The sequence below is a fragment of the Vanessa tameamea genome, chromosome 4 (genome assembly GCF_037043105.1).
Source record: "Vanessa tameamea isolate UH-Manoa-2023 chromosome 4, ilVanTame1 primary haplotype, whole genome shotgun sequence".
Lineage (NCBI taxonomy): Eukaryota > Metazoa > Arthropoda > Insecta > Lepidoptera > Nymphalidae > Vanessa > Vanessa tameamea.
The window spans coordinates 13,965,503-13,985,574 of NC_087312.1; the positions used below are offsets into that span (position 1 = coordinate 13,965,503).

At 32.3% G+C, this 20,072-nt stretch overlaps 1 protein-coding gene across 1 annotated transcript in view; it reads left to right on the forward strand.

Moving 5' to 3' along the window:
• Side-ii (sidestep II) overlaps positions 1–20,072 on the forward strand; it is a 394,183-nt gene that overhangs the window by 73,813 nt on the left and 300,298 nt on the right. The window contains exon 2 of the mRNA XM_026633535.2: positions 7,437–7,577. Coding sequence (XP_026489320.1) covers positions 7,499–7,577 — 79 coding nt within the window. The 5' untranslated portion in view covers positions 7,437–7,498. The remainder of the gene's footprint in view (positions 1–7,436; positions 7,578–20,072) is intronic.

A 20,072-nucleotide genomic window follows, 5' to 3' on the forward strand; every position in this document is an offset into this window, starting at 1 on the left:
CGACAATTGTTTTAAAACTGCGGTTTTAGCTCATAGTGATGTATGTGAATGAGTTTATCGCTGTCCCAAATTTTAAACAAATTTTAATGTTGAATTTGACAATATTTATTATAGAACTTTGGATTGATTTTGTTGTTTTATGTGGCGGAAAATTATAAATATTTCCATAGCAACGTATGTTATGAATATTTTGCGATGAGATAAATATTATGGTGTAAATGTCTGCGCTAGCAAAGGTGCTCGTCATAATCCGATTTATAATAATTCAAAACGATGAGAGAGAATTCTGCCACTGGACGAACTTACGACGACCACATTAGGTGCTTTCTTTCAAGGCACGTCGTACCAAAATTCGAAATGCTACAAAAAAATCCTGGAAATGAAACCAATAACTTTTAGTTGACCCGCCCCAGGACTTGAATCCAGTACCTCAGAAGCCACATCCTAAAAACTCACCAATAAAAGTGAGTCAAGTTTCACAACATACTCAGACAGAAATAAATTGTACGAAAATAGGTTGAAACCGGACATTTGCTAACTTTAACAGACGCACTGTAAGCCTTGTACAAGAGGAAGCATGCACGAGAACTTCTAAAATAAACTCGTCTATCAGTTTATAGACGGCTTTTTGTTATTGAATGCATCTACTATTGAAGTGAAATTGAGTTTTGTTTACCTGTAACAGACAACATATATATGTATGTATGTATGTAATATAGGTACCTATTTATATGAAATAAATTAAAAAAAAACTTAAAAATAATTGTTTCAATTTCGATAAAGGTTTATTGTGTTTAATTTAAGTTGTTAGTAGGTTATTAGTACTATTTTTTATAACATTTGTAGACGTGTAGGCAAATGGACCACCTGATGGTAAGTGGTAACCACTGCTCATAGACATGGACAGCATAAGAAAAGTGAACTATTATATCGCTAATGTGCTACCAATTATGGAAAATAAAATGTCTCTTCCCCTAACTCCTCTGTGCATGTAAAAGTTACATTGGCTCACTCACAGAATATACATAGACACTGGCACTGTAAGAATTATTAACCATACCTTACATCGCCAATGCACCAACAACCTTGGGAACTAATATGTTATGTCCATTGTGCCTGTAGTTAATATACACTGGCTTACTCACCCTTCTAGCCGAAACACAACAATACTGTTGTTTGGCAGTATATCTGATATCTAGGTGGTACCTACCCAGACGGGCTTGCACAAACAACTACCACCAGGTAACTGGTGTTCAGCAACAGAACTTGAGCGAGCAATATTTCATGAGATCAAATCAAAGTGAATATCAATATCTATCCATGATCTATGAATATATAATCTATTCATGGTCTTATAACGACTAGAACTTGGACGCGGCTCAGTATCTCTTGAAATCAATGAAGATCAGCCAGCTGTGAATATTCTAACGAAAACCCTAAGAATATATCCAACGTATTATAAGACTAACCGTGCCCTGCGTTTTTACTGGCTTTATATTTGAAATAAGAATTTAATATGTATTTATTATCCACACCAACAATGTAATTATATAATTAAAAAGTATATATGTCAATCAACAATGATTTACTTAAAATAATATTAATATATGATTTGTCACAATGGAATGAGCGCAGTAGTTTTAAACGTGTTACAAGAGCAAGCGTTTTAATTTCGCATGGTATTTTATTAAAAATAATCCATGTATATTGTTCATTATGAATGCATAATTCAAAGTAAGGCGTTTGTTTTTTAATTGGCATAGCAGTTTCTTAGATTAGTTCGGTCATGAATTAACTTTAGGTTTACGATATAGCTTAGGTTAATGTTATTTTGATGAATGCCTGAGTACCGCTACGTTTCCTTGGCGTTTAAGAAAGACAGTTCCATTTGCTTTTTCATTGCGATATAACATAACGTGCACTTTCCTTTTTCTTTATGTGTGGAAATGTCATCCGTATTTTCTCTGAATACAACCTTAAGGCTAGTCCAATTCTCTATGTTGACAAAGTTCGCCCGGTCGGCATTGTGTGCTCATTCCAAAAATAACAATATCGGTTTTCGATCTTCGTCGTCCTTTGTTTTTATTTCCTCTGAATTGGAAAAGTTATTGAAGCGTAGCCAAAATCCATAAAGCGCGTCCCGTTAGCTTGAAATGTTTTAGACATTTCAATGAAGTTGCTTTTAAATGCTGGATTTTTTCATAGACAAACGTAACTTGTCACTCAATAATGTTCGTATGATGTGTCATAATAAAACAGCTTTTAAACGAATGTACTGTAACCTGTGGTATATCTCTCTAAATAGGTCTAGAATTATTCGTAACTAACCACCGAAAATTATTTACTAGTTGACTTGAACTTACTTTGTCAATAAAGAAACTATTCAAGTACGATCAGCCACATGTATAAAAACAAATATTTTAATGGAATTAAGTTAAAAGTGTAGTAACTTTGTTGACATATAAATGAGGTTGAGTGTACATTTACTCTCATAATTTAGGGTCTTGTCTTGAATAAGAATGTACATTGGAAATTCTGTTCACAGGTAATTGAACAATGAACTTTGTTATGTATATAAAGTCGAAAAGGACGACTTGAAAGAGAGGACTACTGTAATATTCTTCTAGTTTCTATATCGATTCATGTAATATCGTGGTATTCTTAAGTTTCACTATTCTAAGCTATTTTAATTACGAGGAAATAATTACATAAAATGAACAAACCTAAATATTCCACTGTCGGGAAGCCTTTTCTTATTAAACCTTTTTGTTTTCGACAATTCAAAATGAAACCCTCACTGTACCATTAGAATGAAAATTATAAATACGAAATAAGTAAATTCAGATCAACCGGATTTGAATCCGAGTTCCTTAGCTAAGACACACGGCTTAATAATTTTTTAAATGGGACGCCATGCTATCCCTTTATCTAACGATTACTACATTTAAGAATTTTATTCAAATCGATCCAAAACAAAAAAACAAATTAAGTAGACCTTTTACACTTACTGTAGGGATATCCATCATAAAAGTCAATTAATACAAATTTCACTGATATTAATTATAAACATATATAATTCCTATTTTTCCTCAAAACGCGTGTTACACAACTCTATACCTGGAAGGATGTATTGATTTGCGGAGTCAAACTTGGCGTTACAAGTTTATCTTTACTTCATGTGTTTAAGGTTTATCAATATTTGTTTTGGTTGTTGTTATTTAATATTTATCTTATTAAGAAATAGTGTTAAGGTCTTCAGATTCTGGTTTCATCATCTCTGCTCTCTGGCAGGGCGTGGCGTGTTTGATTCTCATTTTCGTAACGACACAAACTTTTACTATGTTGAAATATTTTCGTATCGTTAGACGAATATTACAATAATTATGTTTATATTTAATTATATATTAATTCGTTTTTTGAAATTAATTGATTTTTATTCAAAATATATTACAAAACTATTCAATTTCATAATTCTATAATATTTTATTAATTCAGATGACCGCCTACTGTTTGCTTGTCTACGAGTCTCTACTTTGTGACTTACTAAGGATTTCTTAAGTTTTATTTTACTATACCACTGTGTTAAATATGTAATAAATACGAGTTATGAAGAGAAATGCTTGCAAAAATAGTCACAATATTGCTTGTATACTTGCTTCATACTATGATTGTCATCAACGATATAGTTTTACTGTGAACTCAGAACTGAGTACCGGCGCCGGTCGTCACTTTAGCTTCAAATGGTTACAGCGGTCTATGCGTTTTCTGCGTCATTTGTTCCATAAACTACTACCAGCGCCGGGTCTATTGTAGTATTCACTGGCCACTTCTATCTAAATCTCTATATCATACTTGCTAGCTTTATTTTATTAGACTGTTACGTGCCTTTGTTAACATTCAGACCCTAAAAAAGTATTGATTTAGTGAACTGTATAATATTACCAATATTTGTATAAGTAATAAATTGTATATTATGGTAATAAATATTTATTCAAAGCTTATATTCCAACTAAACTCTGTATTTTTGCGTTTAGAAATATTACAACTATTTTTTTAGCATTTATTGGGTTATATTTTCATCGTATTTATAATAAATTTAATAGTTCTATTTTATATAGAATACCTTCGTCTTAGCATAATGGAGACTCGGGGAACGGATAAAGGGAAATTGCATTTGTGCTTCAAATAAACAGACGGACGAAGGCAGTGGAATAAACACTTTCTGCTATTGAAAACCTATTTGTCTTCGAGGTATGTTCTATGAAATGAGAAGTTATAAATAAACATTTAGTATGCAATTCAATTTACTTTTGCAATTCGTTTTAAATTGTACGCGTATGTAGAAAGTAGGAAATTGATTCTGGAGAACAAAGTGCTTTCCCTGAATGACAAAATTTGTTTCAAACATATTATTGTTTTATTTTCATCATTCTCGTCACCATCACTTTTATTATTCTTGAAATTTAAAACGCCTTTTCGTGGTAGAAAACATAGTCCACTTGTACACTCATTATAGTGTACAAGTTTATTCTCTTTTGCTATAATATTGCTATCGTGATTCCGTAAATATAGATAGGATATCATAGTTATTTTACTGTTTGTAAAAAATACGTTTTTTGTTTTAAATTTAAATAATTACTTAAATTCTGAAAAGCATGATTTATTGGCATTGGAATAAAATAACTGTAATTATTAATATATATTACATTTTAAAATGATAACCAAAATAATAAAGTCACTGTCCGAAATCTGTGGTTTCCATTTGTAGATATTATGACAATGTAGAAATGACAAGGAGAAGACAATAAACCCTTAGGGCGTCCTACATAACGAAATGAAGTCACCCCAAAGTAAGACATCGTACAATTTAAGCAATTTGTTGATGATCAGTCATGGTATAGTCATTTATATAAATGGAAGTACAAAAGATAAAAATATATGATATTCAAAAATTAAATCTTACAATGCCGTTGACATAATTTCAGAGAGCAATAAAAGTTACTCACGTACCTGACCTTAACAACAAAATAAATTACAAATAAATTGAGGCATGAATCAAACGGCGGCGTGGAGCACCTGTGAATTAAATTGCGAATGTGCGGGAGACAAAAAATTTGGCTCATAACCGCACCCGACCTCCTTCAGCTGATTTATTTACGACCGCTGGAAGGGCTACGGTGTATTTATTCGGGAATAGTGGCTTGGATCGCATTCATATGATATACGTAGATCTTGGAACTTCAGAAAATCTGTTTTCATATTATTATGAAATATTACGAGACAATATTTAATGAAGCAATATTTTGAATTACATTGCTATTTTTATTTCTCTGTGTCGTAGTTTTAGTAGTTATATAGCTGTAGGACTTGAAGTTTTCCGTTCAATCCACGGGTCGGGCAATCAAAAATTGGTCATGGTGAGGGAATAAAGAGTGCACTTAAGCATGCATTCACATTTGTATACTATGAAATATCCTGCACATTTGTTTAGTCTCCGTCATAGACAACTTGATGGTAGACCCATAGACATTTAAAGATTTTGAAGAATTTTAAGAAATATTAATCATTCTTTATAATTTCCAGGCTAACTATTAAAACATAGATGTTTTTTCGTGTTCCTGTTCGCTGGCTCGTTCATCCTTTAAACTAAAACATATTAATGGGGTTTTGTTACTGCTGAGTTTCTTAAGTCAGTTCAACTTAGATCTGAGGAAAATTTAGATACAAACTGGTGGGAGATTTCAGACAACCAAACAAAGCTGTAATGCTAAAAAGTGATGCTGCTATATTGGATAAAGATTTTGACTTCGAATTTGTATTTAATTATTTATTTATTTAATTCTCGAATCTCCAACAAAAGGTACACACTAAATACATATTCTTAAAATTAAACAATATAAGGGTTACAAGTTGTGTGATCCTTCAATTATAGGAGACCACAGCATGCACTAAATAATAATTTAAATACAATTAAGATGTTATGGCATGTTATGTTATTTTAAAGTCTAATATAAATGTAATCTTTAAAAATCTGCATAATTGATTTTAAATTCTAATATTAATATTACTTTGTAGATAACAATTTCTTTTTATCTCCTCCTTACACATAAAAACGTGTGAAAATGTGTAGAAAACTACTCGTATTATGAGATCGTAAACATTGAACTAAACATAAATTGGTTGGACATAATATATTTGAGATACTGTTTATAGAAGGAGAGATAAAATGTTCTGAAGCGTTATACGGACGGGGTGAACTAAATATACCTTATCTTATGATGCAAGCTGATGTAAAGAACATTAGTTCGACTAAAGTTCGTTCGTTTCATTTCACACGATATCCATTGCCAGCTGTGTATCGCATATGTTTATAACGGCACATGTTGAATCATCGCAGTAAATCGGGTTGATGGTTTAAACCATCGTTATAATTTACGAGGTGAGAGGCGAACTCCCAGTGGCGGAATTTATTCATGGCTGTAATAAAATCTGTCGTGCGACAGTCCCCGGGACGGCCAAGCCGACCAGGTTAATTCCTTTTTGAAATTTAGTACGGGAGACGACTTGGCAAGGCTTTTCTCGCTAGATATTAAATTATGTGGAAGATAAAGATTTTGGAGAACTATCAAGTCGAAGTAAATTATTGTCGTCTCATCTGGTGCCAAGCTGGAGAGACTTAGTTCTTTTAAATTCTCTAATAGCTTTGTAATTCAGAATGAATAATCCGATATTTAAATTTAATTTAAGTGCCTTTATGACATACTAACTATGACTAAGATTTACTGCTATATAAACTAATTATATTATACAGAACCATATGTATTGAAAACAAGACTATTACGTAAGAAAAAAGTTTTTTTTTATTACATAAGTGACTAAATATTATTAGAATAAATAATCTTAAATATAATATTATAATAGGCAATTTTTTAGTGATTTTTTAAATCAAAATTAGGTTACAAAATAAATGTAGTACCGTTTTACGAGAGTCAAGACTCTACTATATTTATTTTTACCTTCGTAGAATTATAATTCACTTGAAGGGTAAGATGCCTATGCCTTGGACGAAGTATCTTCCGCCACGCATGATTGTTTATGGTTTGGATTGGTTCTTAGGAAGGGTCTATCTGAATCCGATTTGTGTGGGTCGAGTAAAATATCTATGGAAAAACTTCACTTGTTCTTAAATCCAATTCCATTAAAATGCATGCATCAGCTTTTGTATTCCTAAATGTAAAAAGGAATCTTCCTACTGAGCATATTTTCAAGATATTTCATTAAATTTCTACATGCAGGTTGTCTCACGATGTTTTCCTTCGTTTTCGTGTACGCATTTAATTACACGACTCATACGTTCTAGGCGTCGGACTATCTCAGCTCTGTTTGATTTCTGGCAACCATAAATTGTCGTTGCTGATGTTTTTAACCCGTTGCAGAAACCGCACACCATGCGGTGGCGTCAGCGCGCGGTGGCGTGCACGTGATCAGCTCTGGCAGAATGGCGGCTCACGTTGCACTATTCCTTCTCCTCTGCCTCGTCCACTGCCACACCAAGACCGTGCTGCAGGACAAACTTGGTAAGTGTTAGTATAATTGAGTTTTTTTTTATTTTTCATTGGGTGTACATCAGCTATCTTTTGTTAAAGTTCAATGCAATTTATATCACTTGAAAAGTTCTAAATGTACAAATGAAAATAAGCAAATTTCAACCACACGCGATAGTACTATTCATAGTAATATTGCCCTCATATAGGGATTTATTTCCTTAGAATTTTTGTTTTGAGTCAGAACTTTTGACTCTTTCGACGACTATGTGTATATGTACTATATATGCAAACGTTCCAACAAATGTCATTCATGGCTTGAAAAAGGTATATTTAGTTTGACTCGATGTGCAGATAGAATTAATTGAATTGTTGCAATCTTATATATTAATAGCGTAAGCCGATTTCTGTCCCAGTGGTTATGGGACAATAGCTACACATAAAAAATCGGTTATGGTCTCATTTTGAAGAATTCCTGTCGTAGATGTGCAGAAAAATAAACAGGATTCTTGATTACAATTTTTAAAAAAAGAATTAATTTTGATGGCCGGTTAGAGTATAAGAAAAAAAATGAAAAACGTGAACAAAATTAAAGTTCGACAAACTCCAGTTGTAACTGATATAATGTATACTATTTGGCATTAAAAATTTCATTTGAATAAAATTTCATCATTTTGGCGTCAAACGTAGATGACTGACTTGCAGTTTACAATGAAATGAAATCAAAACAAAACCAGTCATAGGTTTCGAAATTCCTAAAAAATTTTTTTTTGATAAACGCGAACTTTCGCGGGCAACCCACTAGTATAGTTTACTCATAAGTCTATAGAACCCTAGTTCTCATTTTAAGTAATATTTTATGGTAATAATTGTGACACAAATATTTTTACTAAGGTTCATGAATAGTTAATTGATATCGGTAATTATTTCTTGAAATAAAATATATAATAATGAAAAATCAGTTCAATCAATTAATATATTCAATAATTTACGAGTCCGCCTTTAACAACAAACGTAAACGGGAATGTTAATCAACAATCATAATATTGAAGGCGTTCGCAATGCCGCTTGGGATCAATTGATGTGCGGAAGGCATCTAAATTACTACACCTTAACAGATATATAATACAATTCTGAAATGGTACAACTCTCAACCTTATATCGTTACCGATAAGAGTCACAATGTTTCTAGTACTATATCTTACGAGCTCCTTAGTACTAAGCTGTGTCAATTAATATTTATAGTGTCGTTAAACATGCCAAGTACCATGTTCTGAGATGCGCTTATAAATTGATTTAGCCTGCGTATGCTACGACTGAAGCTTCTACTAGCTAGCTAATATTAAGTCAAAGAATCAGTTATCTCAAGGAAATATTAGTTTAAAACATTGTGGTTTTAAGTTCTTATTATTTGAGAGCGTAACGGACAGCAAAACCTTCTTGGCAAAGTTATAAAAGTGCCTAGCTCTTTTTCTCGTCCATCTAGTTGTTCACTTAAAACATATCTTATTTGAGCTAAGTTTTCTAAGTTATCACAGATGATATCATTTCCAGCATGAGCTGGTTCAATTTCACGTGACGTTTCAAAACTTCGAACCCGTTCCAAAATTATGGCTCAGCTCTGGAGTTACTTCCAAATCTCATTACTTGGGACAGGCAAATTTATCCGAGCTGCGGGAAGCTGGCTTACTCTTCCTAGTTTACTTTCAAGGAGTCTATTTGTGAGATATTATATATAAATTGAATTTTTTTGTTAGTATTTTAATTCATTCGTTTGAATTTCATAGCATTTGAATTTATTTGAACATAATTATGTTACTACTGAAATGCAGTCCCGTAACCTTATTTTTCAAATGAAAAATCTTTATAATGAATGCTTTGAATCTGTCCATCTCCAAGTGAACTGTGTAAGTTGTAGTTTAGTGCAATACAATATCAATATAGTCCACATAATTCGGTGGCAATATTACGTGGCGTGGTATCGGTGCATCAGTGGGTTAATTTAGTGTTACGAGGCTTATTAATACAGGTCCTTGTCAGGCCACCATGCGGCTTAATGTGGACGCCTGGCAACACGCCAGCAATTGTTGATAGGGACGTGCAACACGGCTTGTGTACTTAAATATCCCCGTTTGGTGTCGATTAGTGAGCTAATATTTGCTGCTAATAAGCTAGTATTGACTATTGTGGATAATAACAATGATAATGGCGTCGAGAATTATTTATTGATGCGAGGTTTTGCCGATTTCTGTAATATTTATATATAAACTTAATTGCTTCTATATGTTACAATGTAACAATCGGTGATCAATTAATTATGATCACACGAATTATCGGAAGAGAAGTTTTGTATAGTATGAAGTTTTAAATTAAAAGAAAAAAGTGCTACATTCGAAAAAGTATTTGCTGTGAGTATTTAAATTCCCAGAAATTACCAATCCGAGTGACCAAATAGACCGTTGTACAAAGTTGTGAGTTGACCGTTCCAGGTTAAAAGTGGTTAAAAGCCATAAAAAGGCGGTGGAGAGATTCCGTGCGAGCGATCAAAGCCCGTTCGTTGTATAATACCTACAAGTGGCGTAGGTACACTTTTAGAGCACGTTGTAGCGAACAAAGCGACTTTTGCTATGACATCACAGTCTTCAAGTCCGTAGTGTAGGTCAAGCTTTAAATTTTATACAAATATAAATCATTAGATACTATGTTTTGATGCAAAAAGTCGAAAGTATGATATTTAATTTCAAATAAGTTAATTTCTGCAGCAAACGACCTAGCTTGAGCTTGCATTTTTAGTAACATTAGGTATTTCCTAAAAGCACCAGGTGGTCTGCTTGATGTAATAAATTAAAACGATGCAGTAAAGAATAATATTACTCTTTGCATAATTTAACCCAATTTAAACGAGTTTATGATTACACGAAGACATTAAGTGCGCAGTAACGACTCGAAGCTTCAGATATACAAAACAGATGGCACCCGCGTGGTTTATGGGTTAAAAAAAATTCTAACTTGAATTACGATTGTGAATGTCTGCTTTTATTACTCCTAAATGCGTTGCGGCAGTCGCTCGATCGTTTTACGACCGTCGCGTCGTACTAAAAACTTTTACAAATTTTATCGCATATTTTTCGCAAATTTTCAATATCTTTCATTAATTTTATAACGCTACCTTCAAATTTATTATGCTCATTTAGAAACACGCCATAACAAATACTTGATGTTACTTAAAAAAAATTGTGTGGTGGCTCAGGTGCCAAACAAAATTTTAAGGATAAAATTTTTGTTTCCCTTAAGAACAGTGTTGTTTTCATCTTGTTAATAATTAATTAATAAGATTTAATATATCTAATTAACTACAAAACCTGGTATGAATATATTTAAACTTTATACCTGAAGTTGCAGCACAGTTATTTGTTTGTAGTTCAGGTACATTATGGTATATATTATGTACTATAGCAGGACAACTAAGTATTGTTTTACTTATATATGTATAAGCAATAAATATATATATAATGTAACGAACAAGGATACTTTATATTGTTAAGCTATGGCTTAATAAGGCTAGTATAACTATAGGAGGATCTTAAATAGCATAACATATTTCTCGGCTTTGTTTTTAGTTCTTATTAAATTAGCAACATGGCGAATTAAAAGACCTTATAATAGCCTATTTGAATAAAGTATATTTCGATTTTGAGTTCAAGTAATTGTAAATAAAACTAAATCATCTCGTGATTGGCGACATATCTACCATTTTTTTATGATGCAAATGGACTCGTCATCAGACAAAATTCAGACAACTTTATTTCAACCCCTACATATATGCGAACAAAGTCATGGACACAAACTCGCTTAAAGAAAGGAATCGAGCCAATTATAATAAATTCTCTAATAGAATAAGCTCTGGGAGAGGAAAACTCTAAGCGTTGGAGCTTATTAGGATGACAGAGCACGTCATTAGTATCCAATTTTTATCAACAATAAGGATTTTCTATAATCATATTATTATTCTGTACTTATTTCGTACTAATATTGACTGTCTCGTTACTCTTGTGGTTTATAGGCTGCAAATATCAAGGTTCTGAGTATACGTGTAGTATCGGGCCAGTAGCACATCAGATATTTTTTCAACAAATTCTCAGCATATTTTCTTCGTGGGTAGGGCTCTGTGCACTCTCGTCTGGGAGGTCTCCACGCATTGTCTATGCTCCTTCAAACAGTAACACTTAGTATTGCTATGTTCCGGTTTGAAGAATGAATGAGCCAGCGTTACTACAACTACTGTACAAGGGACATAAAATATCAGTTCCCTGAGATTGGTGGGTGTTATGAGGAATGATTAATATTACCAATGTATATTGGCAGTAGTGACCACTTACCATCAAGCGGCCCGTTTGCCAAGCCGCCTTTCGATGTGTGATATCATCATCCTCCTGCCCTTATTTCATGCAGTCTTCAGTCTGAATAATATTCCCAATATATATATATAGCTATGTATGACGAGAGATTTGTTGTAAACCTTGTAAAAGAAATAATTAGAAAAAAATTATAAATAGCGCACGTCATATAAATGTTTATTACAACTTATTACAAAAAGCTTTATCTTAAATGATCATAAAGTTTCCAGTAATCTTGAGTAGCTTAATCGCTTATAATGGAAGATAATCTAAATAAAATTGTAATAGTTTCTAGTGATACGGCTTGGAAACTATATTCAAACTTTGTCTATGTTTGCAATCGTATCTCGAAGCTTTAAAAGCTTATAGCGATTCAATTTCATTCCTTGCTCTCTTATAGCGAGTACTCAAAATAATTATTTTTATGATTTATATGTAGTTTAATGCAATCAATAGTTAAATTTTTACTGGACATGTAATTTTTCTTTTATTAAGGGTTGGAGCTAAATTTCAGAATTGTAAGTATAAATTAAGTACGCGAAAGCTCAGTGTTGCTTGTCTTCTTACTTGGCTCAAAAAAGTTCACGACGACAAAATAGAACTATCATTATGTCGTTAATAATTAGTCATAGTTATAATATTTTTAATAAAGATATTTCTAAGAAAAATAAATAATATCTTAGTTTAATTTATTTATAGCATTATATTTTATTCGACCTTTTTTATCTGTATATATTATTAAATTTACATAATCAAAATACTTGAATAAGTTATACTCAGTAATACTAAAATCCCATCAAAAACATAAATGTAAAAATGAGAGCCAAGTCCAATATTATGATATATACCTTGGTTGTTGACTTCAACGACAAAAGAAGTGAGATCTAAATGGGTGCCAAGTTCAATGGTCCCTCCTGAAATTTATTTATAACTACATAAAATATAATTTCTTCTTATAACTTAGGATAATATATTGTAGCCTAAGGTCTGTCTTGGCTAGCATCAGCATGCTTGCTCGATACTGTTCTTCCAAGCAATAAGGATCCCCGTTTGTAGCACTAGAGTACATAATTAAATCATTCCAGTTACGGTATACATACTCTACTACAGTTTCACGAAACATATTTTTTGTTGTATACTAGTATACTCAAACAAATAATATGCAATCGAATAGATTAGGCAGCTTCCATCGGAAGGCATTGGAATAATTCTTATGAGCGCGGTTGCCACTCGCTCGGACACGTCCGCGTCAAGGTTTTATCACAACGCTTCTATCCCGCAGCTCCGGCGTTGCGTCGCGCGCCGTGTACCGAAATACCTATTATTATTACTTTTTAAAGTATAATGATTTTGCACCATTGATGTGCGCTAAATGTCAGTTAATAACGTAATAAATACGAAAGTCGACTATACTCATAAGTACTAAAACGGAAATATTTGGATTAAAAAAAATTAAGGGTGGTATTCAACTCATTATATATTCACGTGAAGACCTTAAAATCCACATTAAGGCCGGCTGTCATAAGTTTTGATTGCTGGTTCTTACATTATTTTTTTTTATACAGTTATTACAGAAACTAAGTATATAAGTGTTCCTAATAGACCCAATAAAATGAAAAATTATAATAAAATGATAAAAAATTACCAGTTTCAGATTTTTTCCTTTGTTTTGGCCTAATTATCTACCTGAATGCCAAACTTGAACTTTCTAGGTCACCTGGAAGTAGGTTATAGTTTTGATCTATAGGTCTGTCAGTGAAAAATATGTCGATTTTTAGACGTTAATATCTAAATAACCATTTAAGATGCGTTTATAAAATTTGGAACACATATGTATCTCGCAAGTCTCAAAATATGAGCCAAATTTGACACGTTTATGTCAAATAGTTTTTGAGTTATGAGGGGATCAATAGTGGCTCCAAATGGTTCGTGTAATATTACACACGGGGCTGCTCGCCAGTTCTGTTACTTGAACTTGGCTGACACGCCACCGCGTGTCTAGATTAAATTATATTTTTCTATTCAGTGATGAGCCTTGATAAAAAGAACGTAGTAAAACAAATAAAATTCAAATAAGAATCAATCTAGCATAAATACCTTTATCACGCTAGCCTTAATCATAAATTAATATGAATGAGCAATTTTAATTCCAAATATCACTTAACACAACTTTTTCAGTCAGTTATAAGCATGTATAACAAGAGTAATGCCTAAATGGCGTGATCGAAAGTAATTTTAATACTGTCCGAGTTTAAAGGTTTTTTCCATAGCTCGATTACAAATCGTACGCTTTTATGGTCTTTAATAAGAGCAATGGTATTTACAACGTTGAATAGCTCTCTTTTACTCTGTCAGGATCTAAAGACATTTATGTCTTCGAATATCAAATGTTTTTTTTTTTTTTGGAATACAGCTTACAATTTTTTTTAATAGATGTGTAGATTGGCAAGTACACCTGCTATTGATAATAATAATTATTTAATACATACATACATTAACAGCCTGTAAATTTCCCACCGTTGGGCTAAGGCTACCTCTCTCTTTGAGAAGAAGGTTTAGAGCATATTCCCCACGCTGTTCCAATGCGTGTTGGTGGATACACATGCGGCAGAATTTCATTGAAATTAGACACATGCAGGATTCCTCACGATGTTTTCCTTCACCGTCGAACACGAGATGAATTATTAACACAATATGAATACTATTTCATGATGTATTATTAAAAAGATCTAATGTATTATCTCTTTTTGAACTTCTGTGATCATTAAACGATAGATAACAGCTCATTATACGGTACAACATATATACAAATATAATGTAAAAATAAGCCAAACATAATCCTATTCATCCAATTGATACTCGTACGAGCTACAACTCGCCTATCGATTTAAAGTTTATAAAACATAACACGTGCACTTTAAAACATTCCTCTGCGTCTGAAATTTCTATTTAAAATTTCAAACCAAAACACAATCAAATCGATCAAATACTCAGACACGAAGTTCGTATCAGCCGTTTAAAAGAAAACACCACAAAGAGCTGATTACTAAGTTAGAAACTATCCGCAGTCGCAGTCTCGGTGAGCACGTCCCGACAGTAAATTCAAAGCAAGTAACGCTTAAATAAAGAAGAATCGTTTTGTGTGCATCCGATTCCGACTCCCCGCTTGGAAAACGTGAGTTACGTTTAATTAAGGACCAGTTAATGCGCTATAAAGCGCTAATTCGCATTTAATTGCTCACTGTCCTTAATACACTTCCTTATTCAATTGACTATCAATTAATCTATACAGTAAAAGGTCTATTCAAAGGAAATGGTCGTAAGGTTTTGTGGACAGCATTAGTGATCAATTATTATGTAACAACCACATCGAAAGTTACCATTGAATTAATAGTCATAACAAAGGTCACTCATTAAAATAAAGTATAACAGTAAGTTAGTATTTAATATTTCGAGTGAGATACGAAAAGAGTGTTTACAAAATAGCATCTTTGAATTTATCTCAAGACTGTGTGAACGTAACCTTAGATACGATCCCCATAGACACGCATGCCTCGCAGCATGAGAATATTACCACGCAGCCGATCTTGATTATCTGGATAACGCTTTTCCTCCCACATTTGTGCAACTTGTTTGACTGCCTCTACTACTTTTTCAACACGTAATATCGTAGGTAGATTCTCGTCTTTTCTTTTATTACTTCAGCGTAAAGCGACCTTTTATTTTGTTTCCATAGCACTCGTTCTGTCTGCCCTAAACATTTTGTCCATTGAATCGCATTAACGCTGATAAGGATCGCTTAATCGACTTTACAGCTATCAATCGGTAGTCGAAAGTAGGTCGAAGTGACCCAATATCTTTAAGTGCTGCCGATTGAATAGCGCTTGTTACTTATAAACTACTTCAGCAGTGGTCACTAGGTGTAATTATACTGTTAATGTCATAAGCTTGCACAATATGATGAAACTATAATGAAACAAGATTTTGGTAATTTTAGGGAATGTTATATATAAACAACATTGCAAATTGAAACGCACGAGTCGCTATTTAGTAATTCTTGCTGAAATGAGGTTGTATTTAAAACTAGAATAAGGGTACGTGTCTACTGTGAATGGCGAGTAGAACACGACCGTGAAATGTCAGAAAGTGATATTATTTTACTTTTTTGGCGTTTAAAAAAAAGTCACGTATCAAAACGAAAAGTTGACAAACGAGACATATTACTCAATATAAGATTATATTAATGATAAAAAAGGTTTGACTTAGTGCTTTTTCATTTCCAGGCATTCCATTGTACTTTATTGACTCTATAATTAAAATGGTGGAAAAGAGTACTGAGTTTCTTGCCGGTTCTTCTCGGTAGAATCTAGTTTCCAAATCAGTGGTAGCTTTACATTCAATATAACTACTACTTTTATGAGCGTAATAGAATAAAAAATTGCTTGATTAGGTTTGATTATAGTATTTAAACGAAGTATACGTATCAGCATAGCGTATCACCGTCAGTCCGTTTCCAACATTTCAGTTGTAAGACGCGATATAAGTATCTTCAATTATTTTTTTGATGGCAGCTTATAGTTTATCTGTTGCCATTGTTTATTCAGTAGATAATACGATGTAATGATTCTTTTTAAATATCATTGTACTTAAAATGTTCTGTAAAAATACGGTTTATTTAACTCACGAGTAGTCGTCGCAGTTTTCAACACTTTATTATATCAACTCGGCTGTATCTAAGATAACTTTAGAACAGGATATGAAACTAGCACCAGATAAACTAGAGTCTAATATTAATTATTTATTAACAATGACTTTATCATTATCATTTATTAAAAGCTTTGCAGACAAACTTGTGTGGTTGACACAAAAGGCGAACTTAATACCTGAAGCCATACTCTACCAGTTCCTTCATAAAGATGCTTTCACAACTATAAAATTATTTTAAAATTATATGTAAAAATATTGAGATACATTAGTAGCAACCATAAAGCGTAAACTTAGTATTCGTTTGTATTTCTGAATTATAATTATTTAATGTTTAAGCAGAGACATTTGGAATAAAATAATAATTATTGAGATTCTTCTCTGATATTGGACTCTACGTTTGTCTGAATAGATATTATTTAAGTTTTGATTATTTTTAAACGCGAACTTAAATCTTTACCTTAAATAAAAACTTTGTGTGTTATTGTGAAAAGAAAAAGAACATATTTATCAAAATTTTCAAATAATTAGCGTAAATTTAAACTTCAGATCAAAACGCCAAAGTTAAAAGAGTTCACTTCATAACGCACTATTTCCAAACATGACTCTTGCAAGCGATCCAAATATCAAATCACGAGATCAGCTGATTCAAACTTATGTGATGTTACATCTCACCTATCACCTATTTCTCATCACAAACGAAATTTTCATTCGTCACATGTTGAGTGTCGAGTACGAACGGATCGTAAATGACCCGAGGGACGGTTTCGATGACGTCACAGAACATTCCAATATTGCATTCCATGGAAATTCTGATAGAAAAATTGTTCAAAATCAAACAAGAATAAATTGATAACATTCCTCATTCTTTTATATATGATTACATTCGTATAAATCGAAAAATATTTTGGATAATCATCAGTTTATTATGGAGAATTTGTAGAAGCTAGAACAAAAAATGCCTATGCGTCATTAGGATTCTATGCTACGATACTTACTTATTTACTCTTTTAAAGTAGAGCATCCCAGAGTTAATATAAAACATACTAACGAAAATTTAAGGTATCACAGAAACTTGGCAAGATCAGATTAAAATCATACGAATACGCTTAACTTCGAGTTCATTCGACTCAAAGTGAGGGTTGTCAGAGGAGAGGTCGGTTGAAATCAAACCGTGGTTGGATCAGCGCCAGTTAGTGATGAATAAAAGAAAATGACATTGATCTCTACCGACTCAAGTCGTGTCGTGAATATTTATTTAGTTTCGTCGTTAAATTTGTGGTTCATAGAAATTTAGAAAAAAATTGTGTGTTTTCTCTAGGCGTTTATGTAATCCCAATACTCATTTGTCCAAATCAATCGACATCCAAATATTCTGTATTCGTCTAAGCTCATATAAGCACTTTTGAATCGTCATTTCAATTGTTCAATGCAGAATTCAATGTACAGCTACCACCGGTTCGGAAAGTAGATTCTGCTAAAGCAGAACCGACAAGAAACTCTACTACTTACAGAACCAATATAACCTCCAAACTACAAAAATGTATAGTTTAACGCTGAATCAGTATATACTTAAGTAGGTGTCAGACATGCGAGGGGGTTGACTGTTAATATATTTTTTCGGTCGTCTTGTACGTAATTAGTGTTATGTGTAAGATAGTTTTAATATTAATTAGTTTTATTATAATATTACGTATATATTGTAAGTTGAGTTCAAGTAATTTTAATAAATTAACCATTGAAGAAATTAATGATGATGAATGTTACGTCTCAGTAATTATTTTTAATGTTCTTCAACTTATAATTAATTAGTAAATTAATTGTTCCATAACATATTAACTGCTTCATACTTCAGTCTTGTACTTGGCAGTCAAAGTAACTTTTAAGACTGTAGATAGTAATATTTGAAATAATAAGTGAATTTATTCGTTGAAAAATAATTCAGCAAACAGACTGATGGAAGAATATAGGGCACTGCACTGCGTTATTACATTGTAATCGTTTTCAAGAATATTATAATTAACATTTCGTATTAAATGAATATAATTTTGATTACGAATCTTCATAATCATTAAAACCTTATTGACTGTGTAAATCGCGAACAATAATCGCCCAATCACTCAAAATGAGCTTTGTTTTAATCGGCCATTTTGTACCGTTAATTACACAATACGATATTGTAGCCCGTTTACACTTTACATATTCGAAGGCGTCATTTTTAATCTTATTAAAGAATCAAATAAAACGCGAAATCTATATAAAAACAAATTAAATAAAAATCTTTTTTTTTTCTGAAATATGTCTAGAAGACGAAAATTATCTTGACATTAGTCTATTCTCTCACTTCTAAAACCGGTGGAACGGCAAATCTGAGACGTCTAAAATAGATTAAGGGTTAACGATTTCACTTGCTTTCTTAAACACTGGAGTGTAAACACAACTCAAGAGTTCGGGGCTGGCATTGAAAATATTTTAGCAGAACAACTCAAATGTCTTCAATTAGCCCGATCGCTTAGAGCCTGGAACTGCAACATCGGAGTTTGTACCTTATAGAATAGCCACTAGACCAATGAGACAGTATTTTAGAGATTGTTAGTATATGGAGTGGCTGGTCAGTGTCGGTCTTTATGGGTGAAGTTGTCCACTTACTATCAAGTTCTTAATTTGTATGTCTGTATGATATCACATGATTAATAAGTAAATATAAATAAATATAGTATTGAGCTTTATCAAAATTAATAGCATTGTTATTTAAATAATTATATAATTGAATAAAATTTTAATCAGATTATAAAATATATACAAATAGTTTTGTATATTTTAATATTAATTATATTTTATTATGTATATATGTCAATATTACATAATATAATGATTTGTGTATAAAACTCTTTACCCTCCGGTATAGCTTTATTGATTTTTAATAAATTACTTTTAGCGACAGAAAATGGCGCAATCAGATATTATTTTAATATACCTATTTAATTATTAATAAAATTAGTATAGATTAATACTAATCTATACTAATTTTATAAATGCAAAAGTAGCTCTGTCTATCTTTTTTAAATTTTAAAACGCTTTTTTTACTAATAGGGCAAATGCGTAAATAGTCCACCTTATGGTACCTCCACTTACGGTACCTAGTGATTACCACTGCCTATAAACATGCGCTGTAAGAAATATTAAACATTCTTTACATCGTCAATGCGCCACTAAACTAGGAAACTAAAATTTTACGTCCCATGTGTCTGTAGTTACACTGGCTCACTCACCCTTCAAACTGGAATACAACAATACAAACTATTGCTTCCACCAATAAGTCTGTCTGTCAAAGCCACTGAACCAAATTTGGTAAAATTTGTGAAACAAGCTTGAACTTTTTATACCCAAAAACCATTATGGCTAAAACGCGGACGAAGCTGCGGCC